Consider the following 28000-nt stretch of genomic DNA (forward strand, 5'->3'; position numbering starts at 1 on the left):
AGCAGTCAGAGCTCTTAACTGCTGGAACTTTATATTTTTAAATACTAATGAGCAAAAATAAACCAACGGCAGCTGGGAGATATTGGATTATTGGGGGGGGGGGGTGACTGCTGAAATAGACCAGTCTATTTATTTTAGGGACTTCTTAACTTCAGAATATAAGGCAGGAAATGTGTTGCATTGGGAAGAGGTTTTGTCTATGTTTCAAAAGGAGAAGAAAAGCTATGGAGTCCATCAAAATTAATAAAGATTAGATTTAGCTAGGGGAGACCTCCTGAAAATCTTGGCTATAGGCATGAAGAAAAAAACAAGAACACAACGAGTAAAATATATGCTGATCGCTCTGCGGGAACAGCCCTGGGACTGGCTAAGCCATGCAGGACATCAGCTGAGCATAGCCAGCAAAGCTCCAACGGCACGGATGGAGATTTCTACTGCAGCTCGGTCATACAGTTCAGACTTGTGAAGCTTGGCGCCTTTTGATACCTTTCACCTGCTCAATCAAAGAACAGAGAGTCACCTTTAACTGAATTGTGGACACTGCCCGCTCCATACATGGGTTAATGCAGAAATGTATATTGCCTCTAAAAGGTTTTTGGTTTTTTTGTTTGTTTGTTTGTTTTTTTTTTTTTTTTTTTTTTTTTGGTTTTTCGAGACAGGGTTTCTCTGTGCAGCCCTGGCTGTCCTGAAACTCACTTTGTAGACCAGGCTGGCCTCGAACTCAGAAATCCGCCTGCCTCTGCCTCCCGAGTGCTGGGATTAAAGGCATGCGCCACCACGCCCAGCTAAAAGTTTTTATGTTAACAGAGCAAAAGGACCAGATACAAACGAAGACAAAACAAGCAGCCCAGGTGATCCAGCCTCAGACTGCTTCATATGCTGTTTCCTCAAAACCTTACATCCAGGACAGTTTCACAGCTGCTAACCACAGCGATCCAGCCTTACAGGCTGTTCCAAGCAGGACTTCAGTTAAGCCCTGCACTTTCCTATCACAGGGAGACAAATGATACAGCTAGCATTCTTAGGACTTAGCCTATATCCCAGCTTTCTTAGGACCCCCAAAAGAGACATCACCCCCCAGACAGCAGGAAGTAACTTTAGAGAACAAAGCCCCATTCCCAAGAGTTGGGTTGGGTTGGGTGTGTTTTGGTCATTCAGAGGGTGATGGGTATTCATTGTTGTTTATGCTAATGATCTTGGTCAGGGAGGAAACAAAGTAAAAGAGTCTAGATTCAGGGATCGCTTTATCTTTCTTTTCTTTCCTGTATCCTTCCTTCTCTCTTATCTAATGTTAGGAAGGAAAGAGGAGAGAGGGGATGAAAAGAACAGAAGAGAATTTTAAAAAGTTAGATTGAGGGGGCTGGCGAGATGGCTCAGTGGTTAAGAGCACCGACTGCTTTTCTGAAGGTCCTGAGTTCAAATCCCAGCAACCACATGGTGGCCCACAACCATCCGTAACAAAATCTGATGCCCTCTTTTGGAGTATCTGAGGACAGCTACAGTGTATTTACATATAAATAAATAAATAAATCTTTAAAAAAAAGTTAGATTGAATCTAATTTTAGACTAAAGAGCATTAATAAGCCATTTACACTTGGCATAGGTTTTGCATATTCATATAAAATTAAGATTATATTTTGCTACAACATACTGCTTCAAATCCTGTTTTAGGTATTGCATCTATGCAACTCATTTTAAAACATAATGTATGGGGGCTGGAGAAATGACTCAGAAGTTAGGAGTACTGACTGCTCTTCCAGAGGTCATGAGTTCAATTCCCAGCAACCACATGATGGCTCACAACCATCTATAATAGAATCTGATGCCCTCTTCCGGTGTGTCTGAAAACAGCTACAGTGTACTCATATAAATGTTATAAATCTTTAATTAAAAAAAAACATAATGTATAGTTCTAGTCCTTGAAAGCTATTACAAACTGTTTAGGATAAACAAACAAACAAAAAATGTATATTGGGGACTGGTGAGATGGCTCAATGGGTAAGAGCACTAACTGCTCTTCCGAAGGTTCTGAGTTCAAATCCCAGCAACCTCATGGTGGCTCACAACCACCTGTAATGAGATCTGACGCCCTCTTCTGGTGTGTCTGAAGACAACTACAGTGTACTTATGTATAATAATAAATAAATCTTTGGCCTGAAGCGAGCAGGATTGACTGGAGCAAGTAGAGGTCCTAAATACAATTCCCAGCAACCACATGGTGGCTCACAACCATCTGCAATGTAATCCAATGTCTGAAGACAGCTACAGTGTACGCACATACATAAAATAAAGAATTCCTCTTTAAAAATGTAAGTTGGTAGTCAGTCAATCAAACTTATGGTCATGTTAGGTACTGGTTTAGTTAATTACAGAAATAATCTTTGTTTAGCCTCTTATAGATGTTTCCAAAATTAAGCTGATAGTTAATACCTAGAAACGAGCAGCGTTTGCCTGTTCAGACATACCACAGACAGACAGATGCTCTTCAAAAACCCCAGAGACCTACAGAATTGGCATTTAAAGATGCTTTATTAGCATAAGGCCTTTCATGACAGTGCGACATGTGTGCTCCTGGCAGCACCCCTCCTACTTCTAAGAAGATGATGGCGTCACAGAACCTCCATATGGAGTTTGCTTCTATGTGACAAAACTGCCACCAGGCAAAGGACTGCCCTTGCCTCAACTGCTGACTGCACGATGTCCAAACTGTAGACCAGCAAGACTCAGGGAAGTCAACTGCCAAACTTTGCCAAGACAAGGTAGGCCAGTCCTTCATAATTCCTGCTTCACAGAAAAGTCTGCCATATGCTGGGCCAGGATGAAGATGATGCCCCAATGACACAGTGACTGTCCAGTATCCAGCAACCTCTGTCACTTCTATAGTTTTGTAAGCTGCTTGCTCTACACTTCCTGTTTACTGAGGTAATGTTTATTCCGTCTCAGGTCTCTGATGAGCTTGAAGACTAGATAGTCTCACAATTAAGCTAAGGTGTTTAAGATTTAAGAAAAGAACTTAGGGTCTCAAGAAGATGTTTTTAGGTTGATAAATGCAAGTTTTGATTGAAGTAAATTAGGTACAGAACTTTGGATTCATCAAGATAGGATAGAGCCGGGCTGCTACACACACTCCAGTGAAGTTTGCTTGGCAGGCTGAGAGGCCTGGGAGCACTCACGAGGCAAAGAGTTTCATGTAAACTCACCTCCTGGAACTTTGGCATTCTCATAACCTGTATACTCACACCCTATCCCTGCGTTAGTCTGGTGTATGGATGACCGTGCTCTCTTTTAGTATTATTCTATTATAAGTGCCTTGAGCCGGGCGTGGTGGCGCACGCCTTTGATCCCAGCACTCGGGAGGCAGAGGCAGGCGGATTTCTGAGTTCGAGGCCAGCCTGGTCTACAGAGTGAGTTCCAGAACAGCCAGGGTTATACAGAGAAACCCTGTCTCGAAAAACCAAAAAAAAAAAAAAAAAAAAAAGATTGAATTCTGACATAGCTAAGCCTTTGCCAGTGTTCCAACGTCCCAGGAAATACTTGAAGGCGACAAACTTGGAAATCAGTAAGAAAGTTACCTATTCAGTAACTAATTAAGCATTATAAAGGACAGGGAGCAGCTCAGGGCTGGTCTGCAGAGTGTTTACTTGAGGCAGTAGCCAGTCTCACCCATACACATTGGCCTAGCTATAGGTGGGTTTACCATGAAAGAGTTAGGGAATCCCACTGAGACAGAGATCTTCAGTACAGCCAGGTATAGCAGGCTACATGGCATATTAGAAGCAAGTTGGTGAATTCTTCTGACAAATGGAGATTCTCCACAGATACTTAAAAGTTACACTCATACAAGAATTTATCACCAGGCGGTGGTGGCACACGCCTTTGATCCCAGCACTTGGGAGGCAGAGACCTGCGGATTTCTGAGTTCGAGGCCAGCCTGGTCTACAGAGTGAGTTCCAGGACAGCCAGGGCTACACAGAGAGACCCTGTCTCGAAATAACAAAACAAAACAAAAAACAACAACAACAAAAAAGAATTTATCAGGGCCCAGGAAATAGGGGGGTTGTGGTACTGCAGTATTCTTTTTTTTTTTTTTTTTTTTTGGTTTTTCGAGACAGGGTTTCTCTGTATAGCCCTGGCTGATCCTGGAACTCACTCTGTAGACCAGGCTGGCCTCGAACTCAGAAATCCACCTGCCTCTGCCTCCCGAGTGCTGGGATTAAAGGCGTGCGCCACCACGCCCGGCGGTACTGCAGTATTCTTGAGAAGGTCTGCTAAAGTAGAACCCCTGGTGGTGGGCTTAACAATAGACTAGCTTAACACCTGGCTCCCTTCTTAGTGGCAGTGGCCTGGTCCCCGCCTTCTTTTGATGTATACATTCCTTTTGTATTGTGTCACTGTGACTCTCCCCTGGTTTCTTGCTATTCTTCTGTATAAAAAGTTCGATGCCCGACTTGACAAATTACATTCAGATTTTACACAATCTCCTGTGTGCATCTGTCTGTCATTCGCCGACTCCTTGCCCATCTGCAACTACAGACCCGTCCTACGCAGACAAGGGACCCAAGAGGGTCTGCAGCACCGGGCATGGTGGCACACGCCTTTAGTCCCAGCACTTGGGAGGCAGAGGCAGGTGGATTTCTGAGTTCGAGGCCAGCCTGGTCTACAGAGTGAGTTCCAGGACAACCAAGGCTACACAGAAAAACTCTGTCTTAAAAAAAAAAAAAGGTATGGGGACTTTTGGGATAGCATTGAAAATGTAAGCGAGGAAAATACCTAATAAAAAAATAAATTAAAAAAAAAAAAGGTAGGATAGTATAGTACCTTCTCTAAGGTTTCCAAATGAATATGACTGGACCCTATGGATGTAATTTTTATCTGATAGTTTTCATAATTGCTCTTGTTGTATATAGCTTACTGATGTTAGAGAAAGAGCCCTTCATTGGACTAAAGTGGGGAGATGATGGAGTAATGACTTTTGCACACTGTGTGAGGATGTGTCTCTGTCCCTCCACGCCTGCCTAAGGCACCTTCTGATTGGTTAAAATAAAACACGCTAAGGTGAAGAGCAAAAGGCAGACTAGTAAGATGGAAGGAACTTCTGGAAAAAGAGAGGACTCTGGGAAAGAGAAAGACGTGGGAGATTTGCCCTGCAGACTCAGAGGAAGCCAGACAGATGAAACTGAGGAGAGTACCTACCCAGCCACGTGGCAAACCAAAGAGTAGAAACGGGTTAGGTTAAGAGCTAGTTGTGGAGTAAACCTAAGCTAAAACCAAAAGCACCATAAATATAAGCCTCCATGTCATTATTTGGGAGCTTCAGTAGGTGTGGAAGGGTTCATGGTTACAACTGTCAGATGGGATGTCATGTCATGCTGCAGCAATGAAGACGACAACACTCCCTAAGGACTGTCACAGGAAAATCAGATCGCTAGACCCTAAGACTCCAGCTAAAGGTCTCATTGTGGAGTCCTGGCTAGCCTCAAAACTGTGCAATCCTCCTGCCTCAACCTCCTGAGTGTTGTAATTGCATCAGCTCCCACGGGGCCTGAGAGGGCTCTGACTGTATCCAGGCTGGCCTGTCCCTGTTCAGACTCCTCATCTCCTCTATGGCCCTGTTGTCATCCTAAGCCTCCTCTGCCACACTGAGACCCCACAGGTCTGCCGAACTAGCTCTCCTATCTGCGTAAGACGCCCCCTCTACGTTTCTAATCTTTGCCGGGAGAACCCCACTCTCTTTCAGAGCAGAGTCCCGACAAACCAGGATCTGCTCATCTTGGGAACTGACTGTCACCTCATCTGTGTCCCAGAACACAGGTAATCTCGGGAAGAGATGACGGAGGAAGAAATGTGCGAAGCACCCAGTCAGGCAGAAGCAGAGTGGACGCCCGCAGCAGGGTGGGGACAGAAGCAGCCCTACCTGCAGAGAGTAGTGGAGACCGGAGCAGGCTGGGTGTAGCGTGAGGTTCTGGAAGGGCTGGATCCTTGGAAGGCCCCATCCAGCCTTGCTATTCCACTCCACCATCAGCATGTGGTCTGTGAAGGTTTTCCCAAACAGCAGTGCCTGGCTAGGGGCTGGCTTCTTCTGTGGCTCTTTGGTCATCTGAATCTGGAGGTCTGCAGCCTGAGAGAGAAAAAAAATAAAACAAAACAAGGAAAACAAACAAACAAACAAAAAACAGCACCTCAGGGGCCTGGAGTCGCCAACCTGAGAGACTACAGCTTCCATGGGGCCCACAGAAAAGAAGTAGGTACCCAAGAAATAGTGTTAGCTCTTCACAGCACCCGGGAGCAGACAGCTAGATGACCTCTGAGCGATGCCTACACGCAGATGGGTCCTGTCCTTCCTCTAACACGGGGGCACACCCCAGGCTTTTCCCTTAGAACCAGGGTTCTCCTTTTACCTTGAAATTGGAGGACACACATCTTTTGGACCCATATAGAAGCCAGGGAACAGGCAGAAGCTTTCGGGCCCAGACCTAGGGTGGAGAGAGAAATAAATGTGACCAGGGCGAGAGCCAGAAAGAGCAGAGGTCCTGGCACCTGTCTGGCTTGGGAGGCCCCTGAGGTTGGCTCTGTCACAGTCTCAGTGCATTCTAGACAGCCTGTGCTCTGCCCAAGTACGCACTGGGATGCCTATCCCTAGAAAACTAAAAGTCAGCTCCAGCCCCTCCACCATCCACCATGCAGGGCAAAGTCGACAGAGGCGTGCCTCCCTACTAGAGAACTTTGCCCGCAGCTCGTAGACAGCTTAGACGGGACAACGACCAGGGACAGTGAGCAGGTAAGGGAACACTCTTGGCTTGGGGTGAGGGGGGCACAAAATCTGACAAGAGTTAGAAAAGAATAGGTACTGTTTGTCCTAGAATTCAGCAGCCCAGACCTCAGATGTCCTCCCTCAGACCCTGGGAACCGGGCTCCTTGACCCTCCTCCCTCAGACCCAGGAGTAATGGCCCATGTACTTCTCTATCAAACCCAGAGCTCCAGACCTCCTCCCTCTGACCAAGAGGTCCTCCCTAACCCTCCTCCCTCTGACCCAGAGGCCCTCCCTAACCTTCCTCCCTCCGACCCAGAGGCCCTCCCTAACCTTCCTCCCTCCGACCCAGAGGTCCTCCCTAACCCTCCTCCCTCTGACCCAGAGGCCCTCCCTAACCTTCCTCCCTCCGACCCAGAGGTCCTCCCTAACCTTCCTCCCTCTGACCCAGAGGCCCTCCCTAACCTTCCTCCCTCCGACCCAGAGGTCCTCCCTAACCTTCCTCCCTCTGACCCAGAGGCCCTCCCTAACCTTCCTCCCTCCGACCCAGAGGTCCTCCCTAACCTTCCTCCCTCTGACCCAGAGGCCCTCCCTAACCTTCCTCCCTCCGACCCAGAGGTCCTCCCTAACCTTCCTCCCTCAGAACCACAACTACAACACTACAACACGCTTCCCTCAGACAGGAGCCCTAGGGCTTACTCTTTAGGAATACCAGTCAGCTGGTGGCTGCCGCTGCTACAACCGACCCAGCCACAGCTGAAATACCCTCAACCTGGGCAGTGACTACTGTGCTCTACACAGTCAGCGGCTGAAGGGCAGTCACGGGCCAGCCATTGAAAATGCTCACGGTACACATCCCTGCTGACCTTCCCCAAGGTGAGCATGGAATTCAGGGTTGGTTGTGCACAGGAGGGGGAGGGGGGCGCGTCCTGATATTTTGGCGTCACGCTTTTCTCTGCAGACCATGGAGAGGCAGCTGAGTCCTTAGTTTGAGGAAGACAGGATAACAGCCTGTTCCCGCTGGGAGAGCTGCTAGAGGCCAGTGAGATGGAGAGAGAGGCTTGCAGAGGTCACTGATCAATGGGTGAGTCTCAAATGTCATATGGATAAGTCTGGGCCAGGACACAGGTTTGTTTCTTTCCTTCCTTTTTTGGAGGGGAGAGGGCTTAAGGCAGGGTCTAAGTTGCCCACTGACCTCAAACACACTCTATAGCCCAGTGCGTGAAGTTAGGATCTTCCTGCCTCAGAGTCTGCACCAGAGAGAATGACAGGCATGTGTGCCACCACACCTGGCTCAGATAACATCTCTCTGCGTGTGTTGACATGTGCACACACCACGTGACGGTGTGTATGTGCATCTGTGCGTGTGTCTGTGGAGGTCAAACTCAGATGTCATTCCTCGGGTGACTTCCACTCGTTTTGTTTGTTTGTTTGTTTGTTTGTTTGTTTGTTCTGAGACAGGGTCTTACTATGTTGCCCTGGCTGTACTGCAACTCACTGTGTAGACCAGGCCAATGGCCTTGATCTCGGAGAGCCTTCTGTCTCTGCCTCCCTAGTTAAATGTATGTGACCATAGCTCCAGCCCATCCTGTCTTGAGGCAGGGACTCTGACCGGGTCCTGGAGCTTGCCAGGTTGGCTCAGCTCTCTACAATCTCCAGCTCACCAAACAATGGTATTTAGGGCTGAGTCACAATGGGCAGGGGTGGTGCACACCTTGAATCCCAGTTCGGAGGCAGAGGGAGGCAGATGAGTCTCTGAGTCTGAGGCCAGTCTGGTCTAGAGAGTGAGTCCCAGGACATCCAGAGTGACACAGAGAAACCCTGTCTAAATAAAAAAAAAAAAAAAAAAAAAAAAAAAAACAAACCAACAACAAGCAAACGGGACAGAACCAGTCTAGTCACCAAGTGGGTAACAGGGATCAGACTCGGGCCTCCAGGTTTGCTGGCAAGCACTTCACCAATGATGTCCATAGCTCCCAGCCCTCAGATGTGATGCAGGTTTAATGGTGTGGCACCCAAGGGCTTCTGGGGTGATCGAAGAGTGATGACCCCTCATTTTCTCTGTGTGGTGACATGAAGCTTGCCTAACACTGCCACCTTGCATCAGACACTCACAGTGTGGGGACGAGACAACTGCCCCGAGTAGAGCAGCCAGCACGAAGGCAGGAGAGCAGAGGAAACTAAGGATACATTTTTTTTACTTTTTAGTAGAGTTATCCAGAAAAGCTGAACAATGCAGAAAAGAGATACTGAGCTGCTGGAGAGAAAAGATGGAGCTGGGGTTGTACTCAGTTGCAGGATGCTTGCCTAGCATGCAGGACTCCCTGGGTTTATTTCTTCCCCAGCAGCACAGAAACCCTGCAATCCCAGGACTTGGGAGATGAAGAAGAATCAGGACTCCAAGGCCATCCTTGACTATGTAGCAAGTTTAAGGCCAGTCTGACCTATAAGACCTTGTCATAAGATGATGATGATGAAATGAAGAATGAGGGACAAGGGTGGTGGCACACACCTTTCATCCTAGCACTCAGGAGGCAGGGACATACAGATCTCTAAGTTCAAAGCCAGCCTGGCCTACATTATGAGACCCTGTCTCATTAAAAAAAAAGAACTGGAGACTGAGAGCTGTCAAGAGAGTTATGATGATAAAGAGAGGACCACTGAGATGACTTACTGGGTAAGGAGCACCCATCAGCAAGCCTGAGGGACTGAGTCTGATTCCCCGGGACCCACAGGCAATCAAAATGTAATGGGGAAAGGGGCAGGGGTGGGGGATACCAGGAGGGAAGGGAAAAGCAGAGAGTCAAAGAAACTCTAAACTGGGTTTGGTAACACAAACCCATCATCACAGAACTCGGGAGGGTGAAGCAGGAGGATCAAAAGTTCAAGCCCAGCCCAAGCTAAAGAGATCCAGGGGAGCCGGGCGGTGATGGGGCACACCTTTAATCCCAGCACTTGGGAGGCAGAGGCAGGTGGATTTCTGAGTTTGAGGCCAGTCTGGTCTACAAAAGTGAGTTCCAGGACAGCCAGAGCTATACAGAGAAACCCCGTCTCGGAAAAAAAAAAAGAGAGAGAGAGAGAGAGATCCAGGGGAAAGGGGGGAGAGAAACATCACACAGCCTTGAGGCACAGAAAAGGCATTGTGTCAAGAGATGATAAGTCTGAGCTGGCACAGAGCTCTTGCAACCTCGGAAGCGCTACCTTTGTCTTCCTGGAGCAATTCTCTAAGGCCAACAGAAGTCTTCTCTTGGCTCAAAGAACACACCTCCCCCATACCATAGGATAGGAATTAAGCTTAAAGAAGGAAGCTAGATGGGGGGGGGGGGGGGCGCTACAGGAAGGAAGTAGAAAAGAGTGGAAGCAGAGCTCAGAGATTAAAGGGGAAGGTGCTGGGCAGGGTTCCGTGTGGTTTGCCCATGCTCCTTTCACATCCCAGCAGCTCTGAACTGAAATACAGTATCCATCAAAGATCAGGTGGTCTTGTCAAAGCTCCACTCTCAAGTCACAAGTAAGCAAAATAATTATCATAGTAAGGTGTGGTCCAGTCTCAGATAACTGTCCCTACACCATGCTATCGCCTCACATAGCCCCAGGCTGTCCTCATCATAGGACAGACTCTCCATCAGATTTGTAGAAGTCCAAGGCTCAGATACAACCAGTCACCTCAGGACAGACCCTTATAGAGCAACCTAGTGTCCTAACACAGCCCAGGGCTGTTTCCTGCCCCCATCCCAAACATGTTCCCCTCTACAGCCAGGGTTGTCCTTGGCCAGTTGAAGGGCTGTTTCTTTCAGTCTCAAAGAGTATCCCGATGCCAGTCTAGGCTAGTCCCTGCAAGACAGTCCTTGCAAACCCCAGCCAGCAGGTTCCTCCATACTCCAAAATTTCACTGTGTGGACACTCACCACTAGGTACTCATAGCTCTGAGCAGGCTCATGTTCAGAGTGTCTCCATTTACAGGGTAAAACTGTCTTCAGAACCCAGTTCTGTCCCATTAGAATTAGAGATTGGCCCAGTATGGCAAAGCTGTATCCATCCAAGGCCACCACACAGTCAGAGCCTAGATTCTTGTCCCTGTCATATCCCAAGACCGTCTGCATAGAACATTTCTGTCTGTCACTGAGAACTGGGAGACTAAAAGGTTTGTTCAGTAATTTGCCAGCCTGGAGCGAGAACTTCTGATAAGCAGGTGGGAGCTAACAGTAAACGCTTTCCCCCAAGGTTATGGCCAGCTGTTTCCACACTTATTTATCACGTTCTCTTAAGATCACAGACTCTCAAGCTCAGCAGTGGTGGCCCAGGACTTTAATAATTCTAGGACTCAGAAGGCAGAGGGGGCAGAGTTCGAGACCAACCTGGTGGTCTACAGAGCAACGGGACAGCTGGGAGTATGCAGTGAAACCCTACCTCGAAAAGACAAACAAACAAAATATCATAGATTCTCCATCTATGACACCGCTTGACACCATCGGTAAGCACTGACTGAAGTCCTCTGGTCTGGAGGATCTTTTATCATTTTGACAGACAGAAACTTGACTGGGATTACAAAACCAGGTACAGAGAGCCTCAGACACTGCACACGTCGACATGTGCTTTTTGTTCCAAGAAATAAGATCTTGGGTTCAATTCCCACCCAAGACCCTGCGCCAAGCCATACACTAAGTCCCAAGAGGTCCTGGGCCCCTTGTCTAAAGGAACCCAAGAGCAACTGGTCCTTAACACCCGCAGGCTGCACGCCCCAGCCACAACTTCCCCGCATCCACCCCACCCTGTACTTCTCCCATTACAGTCCTCCTCCATGACTCCCCACGTCCGAGCTCCCGGTTCAGGCACCTCTCGCGCCCCACTCCTGTCTACCCATCCTGCCGCCCGCCCGTTATAGCCCCGTCTCTTTCCCAAGGGGGTCCATCCGCCTCCGTGCCAGGCAGCGGAACCCGAGGCACAGAGGAATGACGCCAAGCCGGAAAAGCTGCGCGCCAGTGGTCCACCCGGAAGTGCGCCCCCCCATCAGGTCCTCCAGAGCCCCCAGCGTCGGCCCGCCACGCACCCACCTGTCCTAGGGTGGCTGAAGCCATGATCCGGTGTGTGCGGCTGGTAACTGTGCCCGCCTGGGGCGCGGCCTGGTGAAAGGCATTCGGGCCCCGCCCTGCTCACGCCCCCTCCCGCAGATGGCTGCTGTGTGGAGCCTCACTTCTGCCAGGCCGTCCTTAGTTCTGGGACCACAGGGACCCAGGCTCTGCTGTGAAGATCCTGCGCGGGAACGGTCCCGACGTGCCGCACTCTCTCCCTCCTCGCCTCCAACCTACCCTGCTCTACCCCAACCACACTCACGCCCAGCTAGGCATTTACCTAGGCTTTTGTTTGGCATCTGAGTATTGTACCCTTGGCCTCGTGAATGTTTGGGAAGCGCTCTAACCCCTGGGAACAGATCCAGACCTCTAAATTTTGTATATGTCGCCGAGCATGGTGGCACACGTCTCAAGCTCAGCGTTTGGGAGACAGGTGGAAGGATCTCTGTGAGTCCAAAACCATTCTGAGCCACCTAATTAGTTCCAAGCCAGCCAGGGCTATCTGGTAAGACCCTGCCTTAAAACAAAGAGTGGCCTGGTGTGGTGGCTTTAATCCCAGCACTCCGGAGGCAGAGGCAGGCAGATTTCTGAGTTCGAGGCCAAAGTGAGTTCCAGGACAGCTAGGGCTATACAGAGAAACCCTGTCTCCAAAAAAAAAAAAAAAAAGGAGGTTGGAAAGAGGGCGCAACAGTTAAAAGTACTGGGCTTGGTTCCTAGCACCCACATAGCTCATAACTGCCTGTAACTCCAGTTCCAAGGGATTCTGTGCCCTCTTCTGAGTTCCACAGGCACCAGGCATGCACATGATACACTAACATACGTGCAGGCAATACGCATACACAAAAACTTTAAAACATTTTTTCTTTCTCTTATCTATCTATCTATCTATCTATCTATTTATTTATTTATTTAGAGACGGTGTTTCTCTGTGTAGCCCAGGCTGTCCTAGAACTAGCTCGGTAAACCAGGTTGTCCTCATACTCATAGAGATCCTCCTGCCTCTGCCTCCAAAGCTGAAATTAAAGGTGTGCCACCACTGCTTGCTACAAAACGATTTTCTAAAAATAAAGCAACAACAACAATACATATTCACAGGAATATTCAGTGGCAAAGCAAGGGTCAGAAGGCTTTGATAAAAAGGAACAGCTCATTCGGATGTGGTGGCGCATGCCTTTAATCCTAGCACTTGGGAGGCAGAGGATTTCCAAGTTCGAGGCCAGCCTGGTCTACAGAGTGAGTTCCAGGCCAGCCAGGGCTACACAGAGAAACCCTGTTTCGAAAAAACAAAAAACAAACAAACAAAAAAAAAAGGAACAGCTCACTGTAAATGCCAGTGGATCAGAGAAAGTATACTTTAAGCCAGGCCTAGCACCCGGAGAGCTGAGGCAGGAGGTTTGCTGCAAATAGAAAAGCACCCTAGGGGGCTGGTGAGATGGCTCAGTGGGTAAGAGCACCCGACTGCTCTTCCAAAGGTCCGAAGTTCAAATCCCAGCAACCACATGGTGGCTCACAACCACCCGTAATGAGATCTGATGCCCTCTTCTGGTGCGTCCGAAGACAGACAGCTACAGTATTACAGTATTACTTACATATAATAAATAAATAAATCTTTAAAAAAAAAAAAAAAGAAAAGAAAAGCTTGTGTCTCAAATGACACACACACACACACACACAAAAAAAAAAAAAAATAGGACTTTGGAGAAAGAGGATGATGGCTAGAAGCTAAGACGCCTCACTCTGCACAAGGAGATAACATGTTCATTGTAATTCTGAGATAAGCGCTTGAGTACACACACAGAGGGGGGTGTGTACGTGCTCACGGGTCCATGGTTCATTGTGCCTCCTTCAAGTTTCCTAAGAAGCTCAAAAAGATTTCATACATCAATTCATTACAGGACCTCACATCAGCCTACAGCTTTGAACCACACCCCTTCATCCTTAGCTCTCCATCTTTAAGGCTTCTGAGGTAATTAGACAATCGGTGCCAGAACACACACACACACACACACACACACACACGTTAAGAAGCTTCTGCTGCGTCTCTGTAACTCTGCAGAATGTTCTCAGACTCTACAGCCACAACTGCTCCCAAATCCCAACACCGGATCACTGTTCTTTAAACTGCCCAGGGCACAGTAACCAAACCACACCACACACGCTCCCCCGTAGACATTGCTTACCCCGCCCCCACCTCCCACTCTCCATTTCTAAACCTGACCTCCTCCCTTACTGATTCAAACTGCTGGGCGGAACGCACAACAGTAAACGCCCCCGCCGCGACCAATCAGCGATTGCCGCACACCTCTGCCTTGGCCAATCCACAGCGGTCTTGCAGTTCCACCCCCTTACCTAGGGTGTGAGGAAGCTGGGGCGCCCCGTGCCCAACCTGGGGAGTGTCCAGAGCCTGTTCCTCCCCCAGCACACCCCCGCGGTGTCCTTCAGCTCCAAACTAAGGAAAACAAATGCCAGCCTCCTCCCTCTGACCCACATGTCTCAACTCTATGCCGCCTTACAGCGTTCAAGAGTCTTCTGCCAGCCTCTGTCACTATTGCACTGGCAAAGAGAGCAAAACTCCTCTCCCCTAAGGGCCAAAAATAAAGCCGGCTCTATTGCGCCTCCTTCATTATCTTCCAGTTGACACTTTAATTCTTCCCAGTGAGCGTTTTAATTAGCACAGAGGTGAAGCGGAAGTGTGCTCCCTGGAGACAGGAGTTGGTGTCTCTCGCGCCTGCTGCGAGGCCTCTGAGAGATAGAGTTCTTTGGAGTCAAGAATGCACGTGGACTAAGTATCTGAGGAGGAAGCAATGCTAGTGTGGACAGAACAGGAAATAAATGTCTTTTTTTCTGGGTGCCAGTTGTTTTTATTTTCTTTTTGTCTATTTATTTATTTATTTATTTATTTTTCAAGACAGCGTTTCTCTTTGTGTAGCCCTGGCTGTCCTGGAACTCACTCTGTAGACCAGGCTGGTCTCGAACTCACAGAGATCTGCCTCCTGAGTGCATCACCGCCCGGCTGCAAGTTGTTTTCATGAGTGAAGGGTGAATGGCAAGTGGGTGGAGAGCCTAAGGTGTTGGGGCTGAAGCTGGGACAAAGATGGTTGGAATTGGAGGTGGGAAATGCTGGATGGGGAGCTGGCAACGTGTAGCTCAATGGTAGAGCCCCTTGTAAGAGGTGGGGCATGGCTCAGTAGTAGAGCACCTGCTTAGAATCCCCAGGGAAGTACTGGAGCAGCTCAGTGGAGCAGCACTCCCTGGAATGCCCCCAGTGAGGGGCTGGTGTTGTGCTTCATGAATGAAAAGAGGACACGACCACTCCAAGGTATAACTGGGGGGACGGCTTTTATTGTAGCTAAATGGGAGAATATTGCCAGAGGCATCGAGAAGAGTCCAGACTAAACTGGTCCATGAGATCAGGGAGGGAGGGGCAGAGAAAGTGAAAGAAGAGGAGAGAGAGAGAGAAGAGAGAGGGCAAATGGACCAAGAAAGGAGCCTAGGACCAACAGCACATTCATCCAAAATGGCAGGTTTTTATAGGAATCAGAAGCTGCGGGAAGGGGTGCAAAGTCCCTGGGCTAGAGAGGTTAGGAGCAGGGGCAAGGGAAGTAGCAGGTACTGAGAGGGCCTGGCCACCAGCAGCTAGCTTATCCTGAGTTTCTCTGGGACCTGAAAGTTAAATGGGAGAGCCCCTGCCTAGAATCCTCCAGTGGGGCCCTGGAGTGTGACTCAGTGATAGAGCCCCTGCCTAGCACACAAGAGGTCCAGGTTTAATCTCCAGTACTACAAGAAAGGAAGGGAGGGAGAAACGGATGGCCAAGACATAGTTAGTGTACATTAGGTGGGAGAGTGGGGACTTCCCCGAGGCTGCTTTTACTAGCCTTGCGTCCATACCCCAGTTCTGCACCCCCAGTCACGAGAAGCTCAAGCCCTGTACAGTAGGTGGCTTCAGAGGCCAGGAAAACGGCTGCAGCCGCTACCTCGGCTGGCTGGCCCATGCGGCCCAGGGGCTGGGGAAAGAAAAAAGGGAGAGAATTAGGAGCAATCCCTCCACACACACCCACAACCCATCCGTAAGCATGTGGGTTCACACCTGGCATCTCAGCAAACAAGAAACATAAGCAAGAGCTCTGCCCTGAGTTCAAAGCCAGCCTAGGCTAGAAAGTGAGACAAAAGTCACTCAAGGGTGTGCACACGCACAGACACACACACACAGAGAGAGAGAGAGAGAGAGAGAGAGAGAGAGAGAGAGAGAGAGAGAGGGAGAATTGCTAGTACCTGCCTGTAACTCTAGCATTCAGAAAATAGAAACAGAAAATGTCCCTCCCCAGCAAGGTCCAAGCCAGCCTAGACTATATGAAGCTGAGAGGCAGAGAGAGGAAGAAGGAAGAGAGGAGAGAGGCTCCAACCCGATCAATCTTCCTCCCAGCTACCTCAGCACCTCCTACCTGGGCCAAGGTGCCTTCTAGAATGGTGGCCCTGGGGTCTGAAGTTGAGGCTGCAAGCTCTTCCCACAGTGGAGTCCAGATGTTTCCTGGGGAGATGCTAGGTGAGGGCGAGAAGGAGTGAGAGCCGTGTATGCTAACCATGTCCAGGCATCCCCAGCTCCCCCGAGCTTCTATGTCCACGTTGATCAGCTTACCAGTTGACACGGACACCATGTCTGCTTTCATCCAAGGCCAAAGCTTTGGTCATGGCAGTCACTGCGCCCTGAGGAGGCAGAGACGAGAGAGAGTTTAGTCTCTGAGGACAGAGCCCCTCTCATCCTCTTCTAGGCAGCAAACAACATGCTGAAGCATCAGCGGGATTAGCCTCAACCATCTTGAAGATATTCCCTGTGCACAGACTCTGCTCAGGTCAGTATCAACCTCACCCATCCTGAAGATACTCCCCGTGCTCGGGCTCTGCGCAGGTCAGTTTGTTACCGATTGCCAGAATTCAAGACTACACGAGGAATATGGCCTGAGACACTCTTGGGACATCCCAGACTTGGGAGCTAAGACATGTGGACTGCCATGAACTCAATGCTAACCTAGCTACGCCAAGATGCTGGCTCAAATGAACTCTAGAAGGGCCTGGCAAGATGGCTGAGCATTAAAGTCACCTGCTGCCAAGCCGGACAGCCTGAGTCTAATCCCCAGGATCCACAAGGTGGAAGGAGAAAGCTAATGTCACTAAGCTGTTCTCAGAACTACACACAGAAGCCGGTTGTGGTGGCGCACGCCTTTAATCCCAGCACTCGGGAGGCAGAGGCAGGCAGATTTCTGAGTTCGAGGCCAGCCTGGTCTACAAAGTGAGTTCCAGGACAGCCAGGGCTACACAGAGAAACCCTGTGTCGAAAAACAAAAAACAAAACAAAACAACAACAACAAAAAAAACTACATAAAGAGAGAAACTACACAGAGACAAACAAATATTAAATAAATGAAAATATAATAAAGAGAGTTGGAGGGCTGGAGAGGTGGCTCAGCGGTTAAGCACACTGACTGTTCTTCCAGAGGTCCCGAATTCAATTCCCAGCAACCACATGGTGGCTCACAACCATCTGTAATGGGACTGAAGGAGTGTGCCCTCCCCCCGCCCCGAGCCTTTTGCAGGCTGGCTCAGACCTAATTTGCCACAGTTGCTAGCTTACCTAGGGTGGAGTCTTATGACCTGTCCTACCACATCTGCTGCTTCCTCCAAGATGACACTACCTGCCAAGAGGCTGAACCTGTTTTCCTCAGGAGATCCTGACATAGCAACGAGATCCTGGCGTGGTGGGGGATGGGTCTCCCACCCCCATAAGCTCAGACCCATAAGTAAACATTAGGCTTTGATCAGAGAACTTTGTCTTGGCTTGTTATTTCTCTCACCGCCTTTCCCATCCAACCACATCTTTCCTTGCAGGAACCCAGGAACCTGTGGCTGCTGGTGGCTACAGAGGAGTTGAAAGGGTTTGCAACCCCATATGAAGAACAACATCAACCAACCAGAATCCCCAGAGCTCCTAGGGACTGAGCCATCAACCAAGGAGTACACATGGCTCCAGCTGCATATGTAGCAGAGGGTGACCATGCCATGCATCAATGGAAGGAGAGGTCCTTGGACCTATAAAGGTTCGATACATGCCCCAGTGTGTAGGGGAATCAAGGACAGGGAGATGGGAGTGGTGGGTGGGTGAAGGAACACCCTCATAGAAGCAGGGAGAGGGAGCATGGCATAGGGAGTTTCCAGGAGAGAAACCTGGAAAGGGGATAACATTTGAAATGTAAATCAAGAAAATATCAAAAAAAAAAAAAAAAAAAGCACAAAAAAATGTAAAAAAGATCAGTGCTGGAGAGATGGCTCAGCAGTTAAGAGCACTGACACTTTTTTTTTGTTTTGTTTTGTTTTTGTTTTTTTTTTTTGTTTTTCAAGATAGGGTTTCTCTGTGTAACCTTGGCTGTCCTGGAACTCACTCTGTAGACCAGGCTGGCTTCGAACTCAGAAATCTACCTGCTTCTGCCTCCAAGTGCTGGGATTAAAGGCATGCACCACCACTGCCCCTGCTCTGACTGCTCTTCCAAGGGAAGCAGGCTCCATTCCCAGCACCACAGGATGGCCCAGGTCCAGGGAGTTAGATTCCCTCTTCTGAACTCAACATGAACCAGAAAGGCCCCCATACACACATGCAGGCAAAACACTCATACATTCAAAATAAACATAAATAAGTATGTTTTTAATGACTTTACTGCACTCTGAGTTCAATGCCTGCCTGGTGTACAGAGTTCCAGGACAGCCAGGGAGGGCTATACAGAGACACTCTGTCTCAAAGATTATTAAATAAAATAAATAAAATCTGACTGGTGGGCTGGTGAGATGGCTCAGTGGGTAAGAGCACCCGACTGCTCTTCCGAAGGTCCAGAGTTCAAATCCCAGCAACCACATGGTGGCTCACAACCATCCGTAATGAGATCTGACGCCCTCTTCTGGTGTGTCTGAAGACAGCTATAGTGTACTTACATATAATAATAAATAAATAAATCTTTAAAAAAAAAATCTGACTGGTGAGGATAAGGAAGGGTGTTTGCTGCCAAGCCCAGGTTCCTGATTCTGTTCCTGAGACCCATGTGGTAGCGGAGATCTGACTCCTGCAAGTTGTTCTATGACCATTACCACACACACACACACACACACACACACACACACACACACAGAGAGAGAGAGAGAGAGAGAGAGAGAGACAGAAAGACAGAGAGACAGAGACAGAGAGACAGAGAGACAGAGAGACAGAGACAGAGAGAATAAATTACTTAAAAAAATAAGCTAGGCAGTGGCGGCGCACGCCTTTAGTCCCAGCACATGGGAGGCAGAGGCAAGCAGATTTCTGAGTTCGAGGCCAGCCTGGTCTACAAAGTGAGTTCCAGGACAGCCAGGGCTATACAGAAAAACCCTGTCTCCAAAAAAAAAAAAAAAAAGAAAGAAAGAAAGAGGAGGTAGATTGTAGGCTCAAAGCTGAAACCCAAATAGCTAGGAAAGGTGGGCAAGACAGGCAGGTGAGAGGTCACATCTTTCCTGAGGTGCCCCAAATGCCAGGCCCCACCCACAGGACAGTCTAACTGCCCTAAATAATGGGACCTAGCCCAGCCCCATCCCTACAGAGTAGAAACGTCCAAACTCTCGACTTGAAATCGCACCAATACCCACCCCAGAAAATCTCCCGCAAGAAATCCCACATAAACCCCGTCTCTGCTCAGCTCTCCCCTGCTTCTCACAAGAGCAGAGGGAGGACCCTGACTGTCAGGATAGCTTACCATCCAAGCTGTAACCCTACATCGACTGCTGGGATCCCTTTCCCCTCAGAGCTGTAACCCTTACAAGAGGACAGGAGAAAACTGGGCGTGGTGGCGCAGCACGCCTTTAATCCCAGCACTTGGGAGGCAGAGGCAAGCGGATTTCTGAGTTCGAGGCCAGCCTGGTCTACAGAGTGAGTTCCAGGACAGCCAGGGCTATACAGAGAAACCCTGTCTCGAAAAACCAAAAAAAAAAAAAAAAAAAAAAGAGGACAGGAGAGAAGAGGGGCTGGCCTACCTTGGTGGCCACGTAGGTAAGGGCCTGGGACTGGCCGATGGCCCCGACCAGGCTGGAGATATTGATGATGTTCCCTCTGCTCTTCCGCAGGTGGGGGAGGGCAAGCTATGGGAAGGAGAGATCAGTCATTCGCAACTGGTCCTGGAGAACAGCCACCAGCATCCTCAAGTGTGGGACTGTGACCACTGCCTAGTGAGTGGATCTCAATGGGCACAGGCATAGAGGCACATCTATGCCTGAGCACCTCTGCAAGGGATCAAGGCACACGCGAGTGTGTGTGTCTGTCTGTCTGTCTGTGTGTGTGTCTGTCTGTCTCTGTGACTTTTCTCTCCCTTCATCTGCTATTCCATCTCCAGCCCTCATCAAGCTAGGAAAACCTAGACACCATACAGAACCCTGCCTCTTCAGCCCAACTAGGAGGAAGTGTTTTACTGGAGGGGGTGGGAGGAGGAGAGAGATGGTGTGTCTGGGCTGTACAAAGAACTCTGTGATCATGCCGTGCGTGCGTGATGAGGGGAAAGCCTCAGGATGTGTCCCCGCTTCCTGCCATCTCCTGCAGCTCTCCGGAGCCCCTCCCCCACAGGTGGGATCCTCCCTGTATGACCTCCCTCCGCCCAGTCTGTTCTCCACTGCTGTGGGCACTGGCGCTGTTCCCAGGACACATGACTGAGCACAGAGTAGGCCCTCAGGAGGCTCCTGGAACAGGAACCTAAGAGGATCCCTACTGTGGTTCACCCCCCCAAATCCACCCTTCCCCCACTTCCTCCGTGTCATCTTCAACACTGCAACCTCCTCAGAGCCTCTTGCCTGGACCACTCCCTGCAGAGAAAGCCACACAGGCCACACACTCTCCTCAGTTTGCCTTGGAATAAGAGATCCCTGGGGACTGTCATGGTAGTCACATGTCCTCTGGTCCTGTAACTGATATTGCAATAGTGAGAACATCTCCAGTACAGGGAGCCCTGCCCACTGGGGCCCCTCTTCTCCTCTTAAAGGGACCAGCGACAGACAGTAAGTGCAGCTGGATCTCAGGAAGTCAGAAGCCTTAAACACATGAGAAGTTCAGAGGACTCTGAAGTCTCTGAACCCAGCTCTGTGATGAGGGGGTTCTCCGCTCTCCTCCAGGGGACGGTCCCTCTCGCATGTCACACACATTCTTCCTGACACTCTGGAACCACCCCGCCCCACCCTCTCCCTTCTGCCAGTCAGCTTTATGCCCTCTCCACCTTCTGTAACGGCAGCCTCTGATAGGCCCCTTGCCTAGTCTCTTCCCTGTACCAGGTACAGAGCTATCATTCAATTAATATTTGTCCCTCTCCCCTGACTCTTTCCTGGGTATGTCCCTGGCTGACAATCTCCCGATGGGACTCTAGGCAGCTGCAGAGGGCCCCTGCTTTCACCACCTAACCCAGCTTCTATCTTATTCCAGTTTACTCTGGCCCGAACCAGGTTCTCCCAAATGTTTGTGTTGTGTGTGGGATGCAAGCGACTCACATCTTTATTTTAGTTTATACGCATGGGTGTTTTCCCTGCATGTATGTCTGGGAACCACACGTGTGCAGTGCCTGTGCGGGCCAGAAGAGGGCATCAGATTCTCAAAAACGGAGAGTTCTGGGAGTAGACCCCAGGTTCTCGTGAAGAGCGGCCAATGCTCTTAACAGGAGAGCCATCTCTCCAAAGCCTGTCTACCGTTTTAAGATAAGGTCTCTCACTGAATCTGAAGCTCATCAGTTCTGGCAGGCGGGTTGGCGAGTGAGCTCTGGGGACCCACCAGTCTCTGCTTCTCCAGCAAGGGCTAAGATTACAAGCACAGATGCTGGGATCCAAACTCAAGCTTGCAGAGCCTGCTCTTCGACCAACTGAATAAGCTTCCAGTCAGGTAGGGGACACTTGGGCCATTCCAACCAGCAACTTCTAAAGTCACCTCAGGGACTCTGGGGACCTCTTGATCCCCCACTCATGAGCATCTACTTCGCTGACTTCTTGAGGGTGAAAACAGGCACGTGGAAGAACTCTGTGTCCCCTCCCCAAGGGCATTCACCAGACCCGTCTGCTGAGGGGAACTCCCCCTGTACCTCCCCAGCGTCCTTTGTTAAGGCACCTCCTGCATGCTAGGGGCACAGTACAACCCTTCCTGTCCCAAATATCTCCTATACACATCCCCCTCTTTTGTGGCGTTTTGGAGACAGAGTCACTATGTAGCCCTGGCTGTCCTGGAACTCACTCTACAAAGCAACTCCTGTTGCCCAGAGAAACAAGACAGAGGGAGAGATTTCTATTCTGCTGGGGCTGGTCAGTGCGTGTGGCATGGAACATTCTAGAACACAATTAGGAAGTTCCCATCACTTTCTTGCTCATCCACCTTCCATGGCTCCCTATCACTCCTGAAACAAAAACTGGATCCTTGAGACACAGTAACACCATCTCCACCCACCCCTCTCTGCCTATCAGCAGCAGCAAATATTCTTACTGACTCTCCTAGGCCACAGACAACCTGCCTTCTTCCTTTCCTTCCTCTCTCCATAGCCAAGATTGACCTTGAACTCCTGACCCCTCCACCTCTTCCATCTCCTGTGTGCTGGGATCACTGGTTGCACCGTCAGGCATGGCGCTGGAAATCCAAGCGAGAGCGACAAGCTGCTGAGCAAACCTTCTGCCAGCTGAGCCCCAGCCTCGCCTTCCGGCTCTTCCTTTCTTCCTTTCTCTTTGTTTTCAACTCAGGGTTTCTCTGTGTAGCCCTGGCTGTCCTGAAACTTTCTCTGTAGACCAGGCTGGCCTGAGACCCAGAGATCTGCCTGCCTCTGCCTTCTAAGCGCTAGGAGCTTTTTTTTTTTTTTAAGATTTTATTTATGCATTATATGTAAGTACACTGTAGCTGTCTTCAGACACTTTTTCTTCTCTCTCCAGCCCTGCTCCCTCCGGTCCCACTTGCTCCAGCCCATCACAGCCTGGTTCATCTTTGGATTCTTACCATCCTCTTTGCTACACACAAGCAAACCTATAAAGCTCTGGGAGATAGTGAGGAGGTGTAGCTTCCCAGGTGGACGAGGACTGTGTCTGTCTCATACCTAGGATCGTCGGTGTCTTTCCAGACCCTGATTCTCAACCTTCCTGATGCTGCACCCCTTATGTTGTGGTGAACCGCCCCAACCATAAAACCATAAACTTATCTTTCTTTTTTTCTTTCTTTTCTTTTTTTTTTTCGAGACAGGGTTTCTCTGTGTAGCCCTGGCTGTCCTGGCACTCACTTTGTAGACCAGGCTGGCCTCGAACTCAGAAATCTGCCTGCCTCTGCCTCCGGAGTGCTGGGATTAAAGACGTGCACCACCATGCCCGGCTCTTATCTTTCTTGCTACTTCACAACTGCACTTATGAATCTTAATGTAAATATCTGTGTTTTCTGATGGTCTTAGGCAACCCCTTATAAAAGGATCTTTAGTTCCAAAGGGGTCACAACCCACAGATTGAGAACGGCTGTACTATAATAAAGACAGGAAGCCAGGGGCACAAAGCAATGTGCGTGTGGTGAACTGAAGGGCACACAGCTACTGCAGCTGTGCCTGTCTCACCTTGATCAAGGTGTATGTCCCCAGAAGGTTCACCTCCAGAAGCTGACGGAAGCCCTGGGCAGAGGTCTCCTCAGGCAACTGTGCAGGTGGGTCTAAAGGGAAGGAGAGGATGAGGCCAGAACAGGAAGGGGGGGGGGGGGAGGGAGGGATGGAGGGAGGGTGGAAGGGAGGAGGGAGAGAGGGCAGGGACGATGCGTGTTAGAGAGGAAGGAGGGCAAAGGCAAGGGAGAAAGCAAAGGGAGGAGGCTGCACAACCTCTGCAGAACAGGGCATGCTGGCCCGTGCCTGTCATTCATTCTAGGACTCAAGGGGAATTGTGGGTAGGTGCTCTACAGCTGAGCCAGGCCCCAGCTCCCTAGCCAGTATCTGTTCTACTCATTGTGCAAGGTGAATTTCCCTGCTTAGACACCACTCCCCATAATGGAATGTGGAACGAGGCAGGTGTTGAATAAACATCAGCCTAAGGAAAGGAGGACTCCGGTAAGTTAAGGGTGAGCTTCCGGCAACTCTGAGGCCTTATTGTGATGTGAAGCAGCTAAGATGGGAACCCAGTGGCCAGCGGGCTGTCCTCTTCACATCCATCTTTGGAGGGGATTCAAGAGGGCCCTAGGTGTTCCCTGAGCCTTCGCTGCCATGGGGACTGGCTGTTCTATAGTGCAGCTGTTGGACTGATGAAGATTTCCCAGAGTGCCACACCATATGGAGTCTGGTAAAGTGTACCTGGGTTGTCCTTGTCACCGACAAGGCCCTGGGGCCATCAGCCTTCAGCAAGGCAGGCGCTGCCCAGGCTCGGAGAATATCCTAAGGGACAGTTTGACCTCCTTTATGGACTGACTACAGCACCCCCAACAGAAAGGGGAATGGTTCTCAGATCAGAGATGGAAACTGAGGCACGGAGATGTGGAGCACCGCACCGCACCGGCTGCTTTTCCAGAGAACTAGGTTCAATTCCCAGCACCCACGTGGTAGCTCAGAACCGTCCGTAACTCCGTTCCAGGGCAGCCAACTCCTTCTTCTGCTCGCTGAAGGCACCAGACATGCAAGGGGTGATCAGATATACATGCAGGTACACACACACACACGGGAGGGAGAGGGCTGTCTGTGCCTGGGGAGGGGTAAACTGAGGTTCAGAGGAGGGACTGCTGAGATGGTTCAGCTGTGCTCTTACACTTACTGCCAAGCCTGATGACCTGAGCTCCACCCCACATGGCGGGAGGAGAGAACCGAATTCCTCACGTTGCACTGAACACAAGTGCTGTGCGTGAGTATATGCTTGCTTGTGCATACACACACGTGCATACATGCAGATAGATAGATAAATGCAATGATTTTTAAGAGGAAGGAATGGCCGGGCGTGGTGGCGCACGCCTTTAATCCCAGCACTCGGGAGGGAGAGGCAGGTGGATTTCTGAGTTCGAGGCCAGCCTGGTCTACAAAGTGAGTTCCAGGACAGCCAAGGCTACACAGAGAAACCCTGTCTCGAAAAACAAAAAACAAAAAACAAAAAAAAAAATCTAAAACATAAAATAAAAAGAGTATGAAGGGTCAAGTAGTGGTGTTGAATCAGCCCCCGTGGAGCTGAGGTCACTAAAGAACCATTATAAAATTGTGACATTATGAAAGGGAATTCAGCCGGGCGTGGTACTTACATATAATAAATAAATAAATCTTTAAAAAAAAAAAAAAAGTAGGTAAAGACACTTGTTGTCAAACCTGGTGTGGTTCAAGTTCAATCCTTGGAACCCATATAATGGAAGGAAAACAAATCCCCAAAACCTCACATACAGATAAACACACACACACATGTAATTAAAAACTTGGCAAAAAAAAAAAAAAGAGGAAGGAATGGGGTCAGGGTATAAGTAGATGCCAGGGACCCTAGCCCCCAAGCCATACAACTTACGGTAGCCGGCGTTATTCACCACACAATCCAGGTGACCAAATCGAGAGAGGGTCTCAGAAACCAGAGTCTGAGGAGAGAAGAAAGAGCAGGTGATGAGCTGAGAGGTGACAGTCTTGGAAAAGCCAGTAGGCCCAAGGCAAGGATGGGCTCAGCTGAGGAAGACAAGGTGGGGCGAGGTAGGAGGGGGAGAGGGGAGGATGCAGGAAGCCGAGGACCCAGACTAAAAGAACTGAGGGACATAGTGCACTTGCTGTTTATCACAGCTAGTGTTTCTATCACTGTGATAAACACCATGGCCAAAAGTGACCTGGAGAGGAGAGGATTTATGTCTGCTCCCAGCTCCCAGGTCACACTCTGTCACTTACAGCTCCCAGGTCACACTCCTCTGTCACTGAGAGAAGCCAGGGATAGACGGCTCAAGACAGAAACTTAAGGCGAAGACTGAAGCAGAGGCTCACTGCCTTGCTCCCTTGGCTCGTTCAGCCCCTTTCCTTATACTATCCAGGACTCCAGGAACACCTGCCCAGCGATGTCACAACCCCCCAGGGAGCTGGGGAAACTCCCACACCAACCACTAATTAAGAAAATGAGCAACCTGGCATGGTGGCACACTCCTTTAATCCCAGCACTCAGGAGGGAGAGGCAGGTAGATTTCTGAGTTCGAGGTCAGCCTGGTTTACAAAGTGAGTTCCAGGACAGCCAGGGCTACACAAAGAAACCCTGTCTCAGAAAAAAAAAAAAAAAATTGAGCAGGGCAGTGGTGGCACATGCCTTTAATCCCAGCCCTTGGGAGGCAGAGGCAGGCAGATTTCTGAGTTCAAGGCCAGCTTGATCTACAGAATGAGTTCCAGGATAGCCAGGGCTACACAGAGAAACCCAAAGATAGGGTTTTATCTTGGAGAAAAAAAAAAAAGAAAAAAAAGAAAGAAAATGAACAATAGGCTTGCCCACATGCCAATTTGGTGGGGCCATTTTCTAGTGAGATTTCCTCTTCCCAAATGACTGTAGCTTGGGTAGAGTTGATATAACACTTATCAGCACACCACCTTAGAAAACTTTAGAGAGGGGTGTGTGTATAAGGCAGAGCCTCAGAAGGAGGGTCTACAGACCCTGAGGGTGGTGGGGAGCTGAGATACACAGACAGAGAGACAGAGGCCCAGACTGGAGCTAAACCTGGAGGCACATAACATTCTGAGTGCAGGGAAGTCAGAAATTTGATACAGGAAGCAAGGGTTCTGTTCATTCCTAAAGACCCAAGGGAGAGCAGGGCAGAGGGACTGAGCTGTCCTGGGCATGGATAGCTGGAGAGAGGGACTGGAGACCAGGTGTGGGACAGAAAACACTCACCTGCAAATCTCCTTCCCGTGTCACGTCACCGGGGATAAAGACAGTGCCCGAGAGTTCCTGCTCCAGAGCCCGGCCCCCAGCCTCTGCAGGAGAAAGATTTTGGGTCTGAGGGAGGAGAGCTGAGGCTTGGACACCAGAGTCTGAGGGTAGAGGGCTAGGGAAGAGCCCTGGATGGGAGGAAAGAAAGCCAGGACTTGAATTCCTGGGTCCGAGGGAGCAGAGCTGGGTTTGAGGGAGGAGAGCTAGGCATGGATCCCTTTCGATGGAGGAGGCAGGGGAGAGTCGAACACTGAGTCACTCACCATCCTTGTCACAGAAAACCACTTGAGCCCCACTGTCCACTGCCAAAAGAAGAGAACAGGGTTACATACAGGCCCTGCAGACTTTCCTCACCGTCTCTGGTGCCCTCTGCTGGCCACCACCCAGAGCACCGGCCACTCCAGCGGCTCTTGTGACTGGCTTCAGTCCTCTTACAAGAGCAGAATCTTGCAACAACTAACCTTTTTCATTAAGCTGTTGTTGGCCCCCATCCTGGATTCTAGAAAAATCCCAAACCGATAAGCAATAATACTCTCAAAGCTATCATGTGCAGCTAGGAACCGATCCAGGGAAGATTTTTTTTTTAATTTTTTTATTTTTTATTTTTTTGAGTTGCTCTGTTTGGCCCTGGCTGTTCTGAGCTCACTCTGTAGATCAGGCTGGCCTAAAATTCAAGAGATTCGCCTGCCTTTGCCTCCCAAGTGCTGGGATTAAAGGTATATGCCACCACTGCCAGGCCAGTGGAAGAACTTTTAATGACCAACCTATCAGCAAAGACCCAACAATCCAAATGGACTGAGGGGCTGGAGAGATGGCTCAGCAGTTAAGAGCACTGGCTGCTCTTTCAAAGGACCCAGGTTCATTTCCCAGTGCCCACATGGCAGCTCACAATTGTTTGTAACTCCAGTTCCAAGGGATCTAATACTCTCAGCCAGATTCAAAAACAATGCAGAGGAAAATAAAAATAAACAAATCATTTAAGAACAAATAAATCATTAAAGAAATGAACCCGAGTCACCTCCTCCCACTCTGGGAACCTCTGTCAGTCATCCTTTCTCTCCTACAACAATTCAGACAGCAGGCGGGAAGACCCTTACTCACCGAAGGCTCTCACGATCGCAGCCCCGATGCCCCGGCTGCCTCCAGTCACCACCACCACCTTCCCAGAATATCGGGTTACTGCAGCCATTCCCAGCTGTATCCCACACCCTCTGGACCTCTTCCCACCTCAACAGTCCAGAGAAGCAGTGGGGTGGAACCAGATATACAGGCTGGGTC

At 49.6% G+C, this 28000-nt stretch overlaps 2 protein-coding genes and 1 long non-coding RNA gene across 5 annotated transcripts in view; 1 reads left to right on the forward strand and 2 right to left on the reverse strand.

The window, feature by feature from the left end:
• The window catches only part of Bcat2 (branched chain amino acid transaminase 2), a 20923-nt gene extending 8807 nt beyond the window's left edge, over positions 1-12116 (reverse strand). For 2 of the 3 annotated variants that reach the window (XM_021166467.3, XM_085841745.1), the window contains exons 1-3: positions 11801-12116; positions 6399-6473; positions 5915-6118 (exon numbers count right to left, since the gene is read on the reverse strand). In XM_021166467.3, coding sequence (XP_021022126.1) covers positions 5915-6118; positions 6399-6473; positions 11801-11824 — 303 coding nt within the window. In that variant the 5' untranslated portion in view covers positions 11825-12116. Of the gene's footprint in view, positions 1-5914; positions 6119-6398; positions 6475-6599; positions 6689-11800 lie in introns of those variants that run through there. The other variant, XM_085841746.1, reaches the window with a different exon arrangement.
• Positions 6707-14667, forward strand: LOC110297616 (uncharacterized). Its single transcript, XR_003837174.2, has 5 exons — positions 6707-6778; positions 7429-7625; positions 7711-7833; positions 11016-11220; positions 11650-14667. It is a non-coding gene; the product is annotated as an uncharacterized LOC110297616 (long non-coding RNA).
• Positions 14668-15152: 485 nt separating this feature from the next.
• Hsd17b14 (hydroxysteroid 17-beta dehydrogenase 14) lies at positions 15153-27981 on the reverse strand. Its single transcript, XM_021169057.3, has 9 exons — positions 27824-27981; positions 26986-27024; positions 26684-26766; positions 25337-25403; positions 23434-23525; positions 19865-19969; positions 16455-16522; positions 16261-16357; positions 15153-15822 (listed from the first exon to the last, which is right to left on the reverse strand). The coding sequence occupies exons 1-9, from the start codon at positions 27909-27911 to the stop codon at positions 15640-15642; spliced, it is 822 nt and encodes a 273-aa protein (XP_021024716.1). The 5' UTR covers positions 27912-27981; the 3' UTR covers positions 15153-15639.
• Positions 27982-28000: the final 19 nt, after the last annotated feature.

The sequence above is a fragment of the Mus caroli genome, unplaced genomic scaffold, assembly GCF_978045245.1.
Source record: "Mus caroli unplaced genomic scaffold, Mus_caroli_1 scaffold_8, whole genome shotgun sequence".
Classification (NCBI taxonomy): Eukaryota; Metazoa; Chordata; class Mammalia; order Rodentia; family Muridae; genus Mus; species Mus caroli.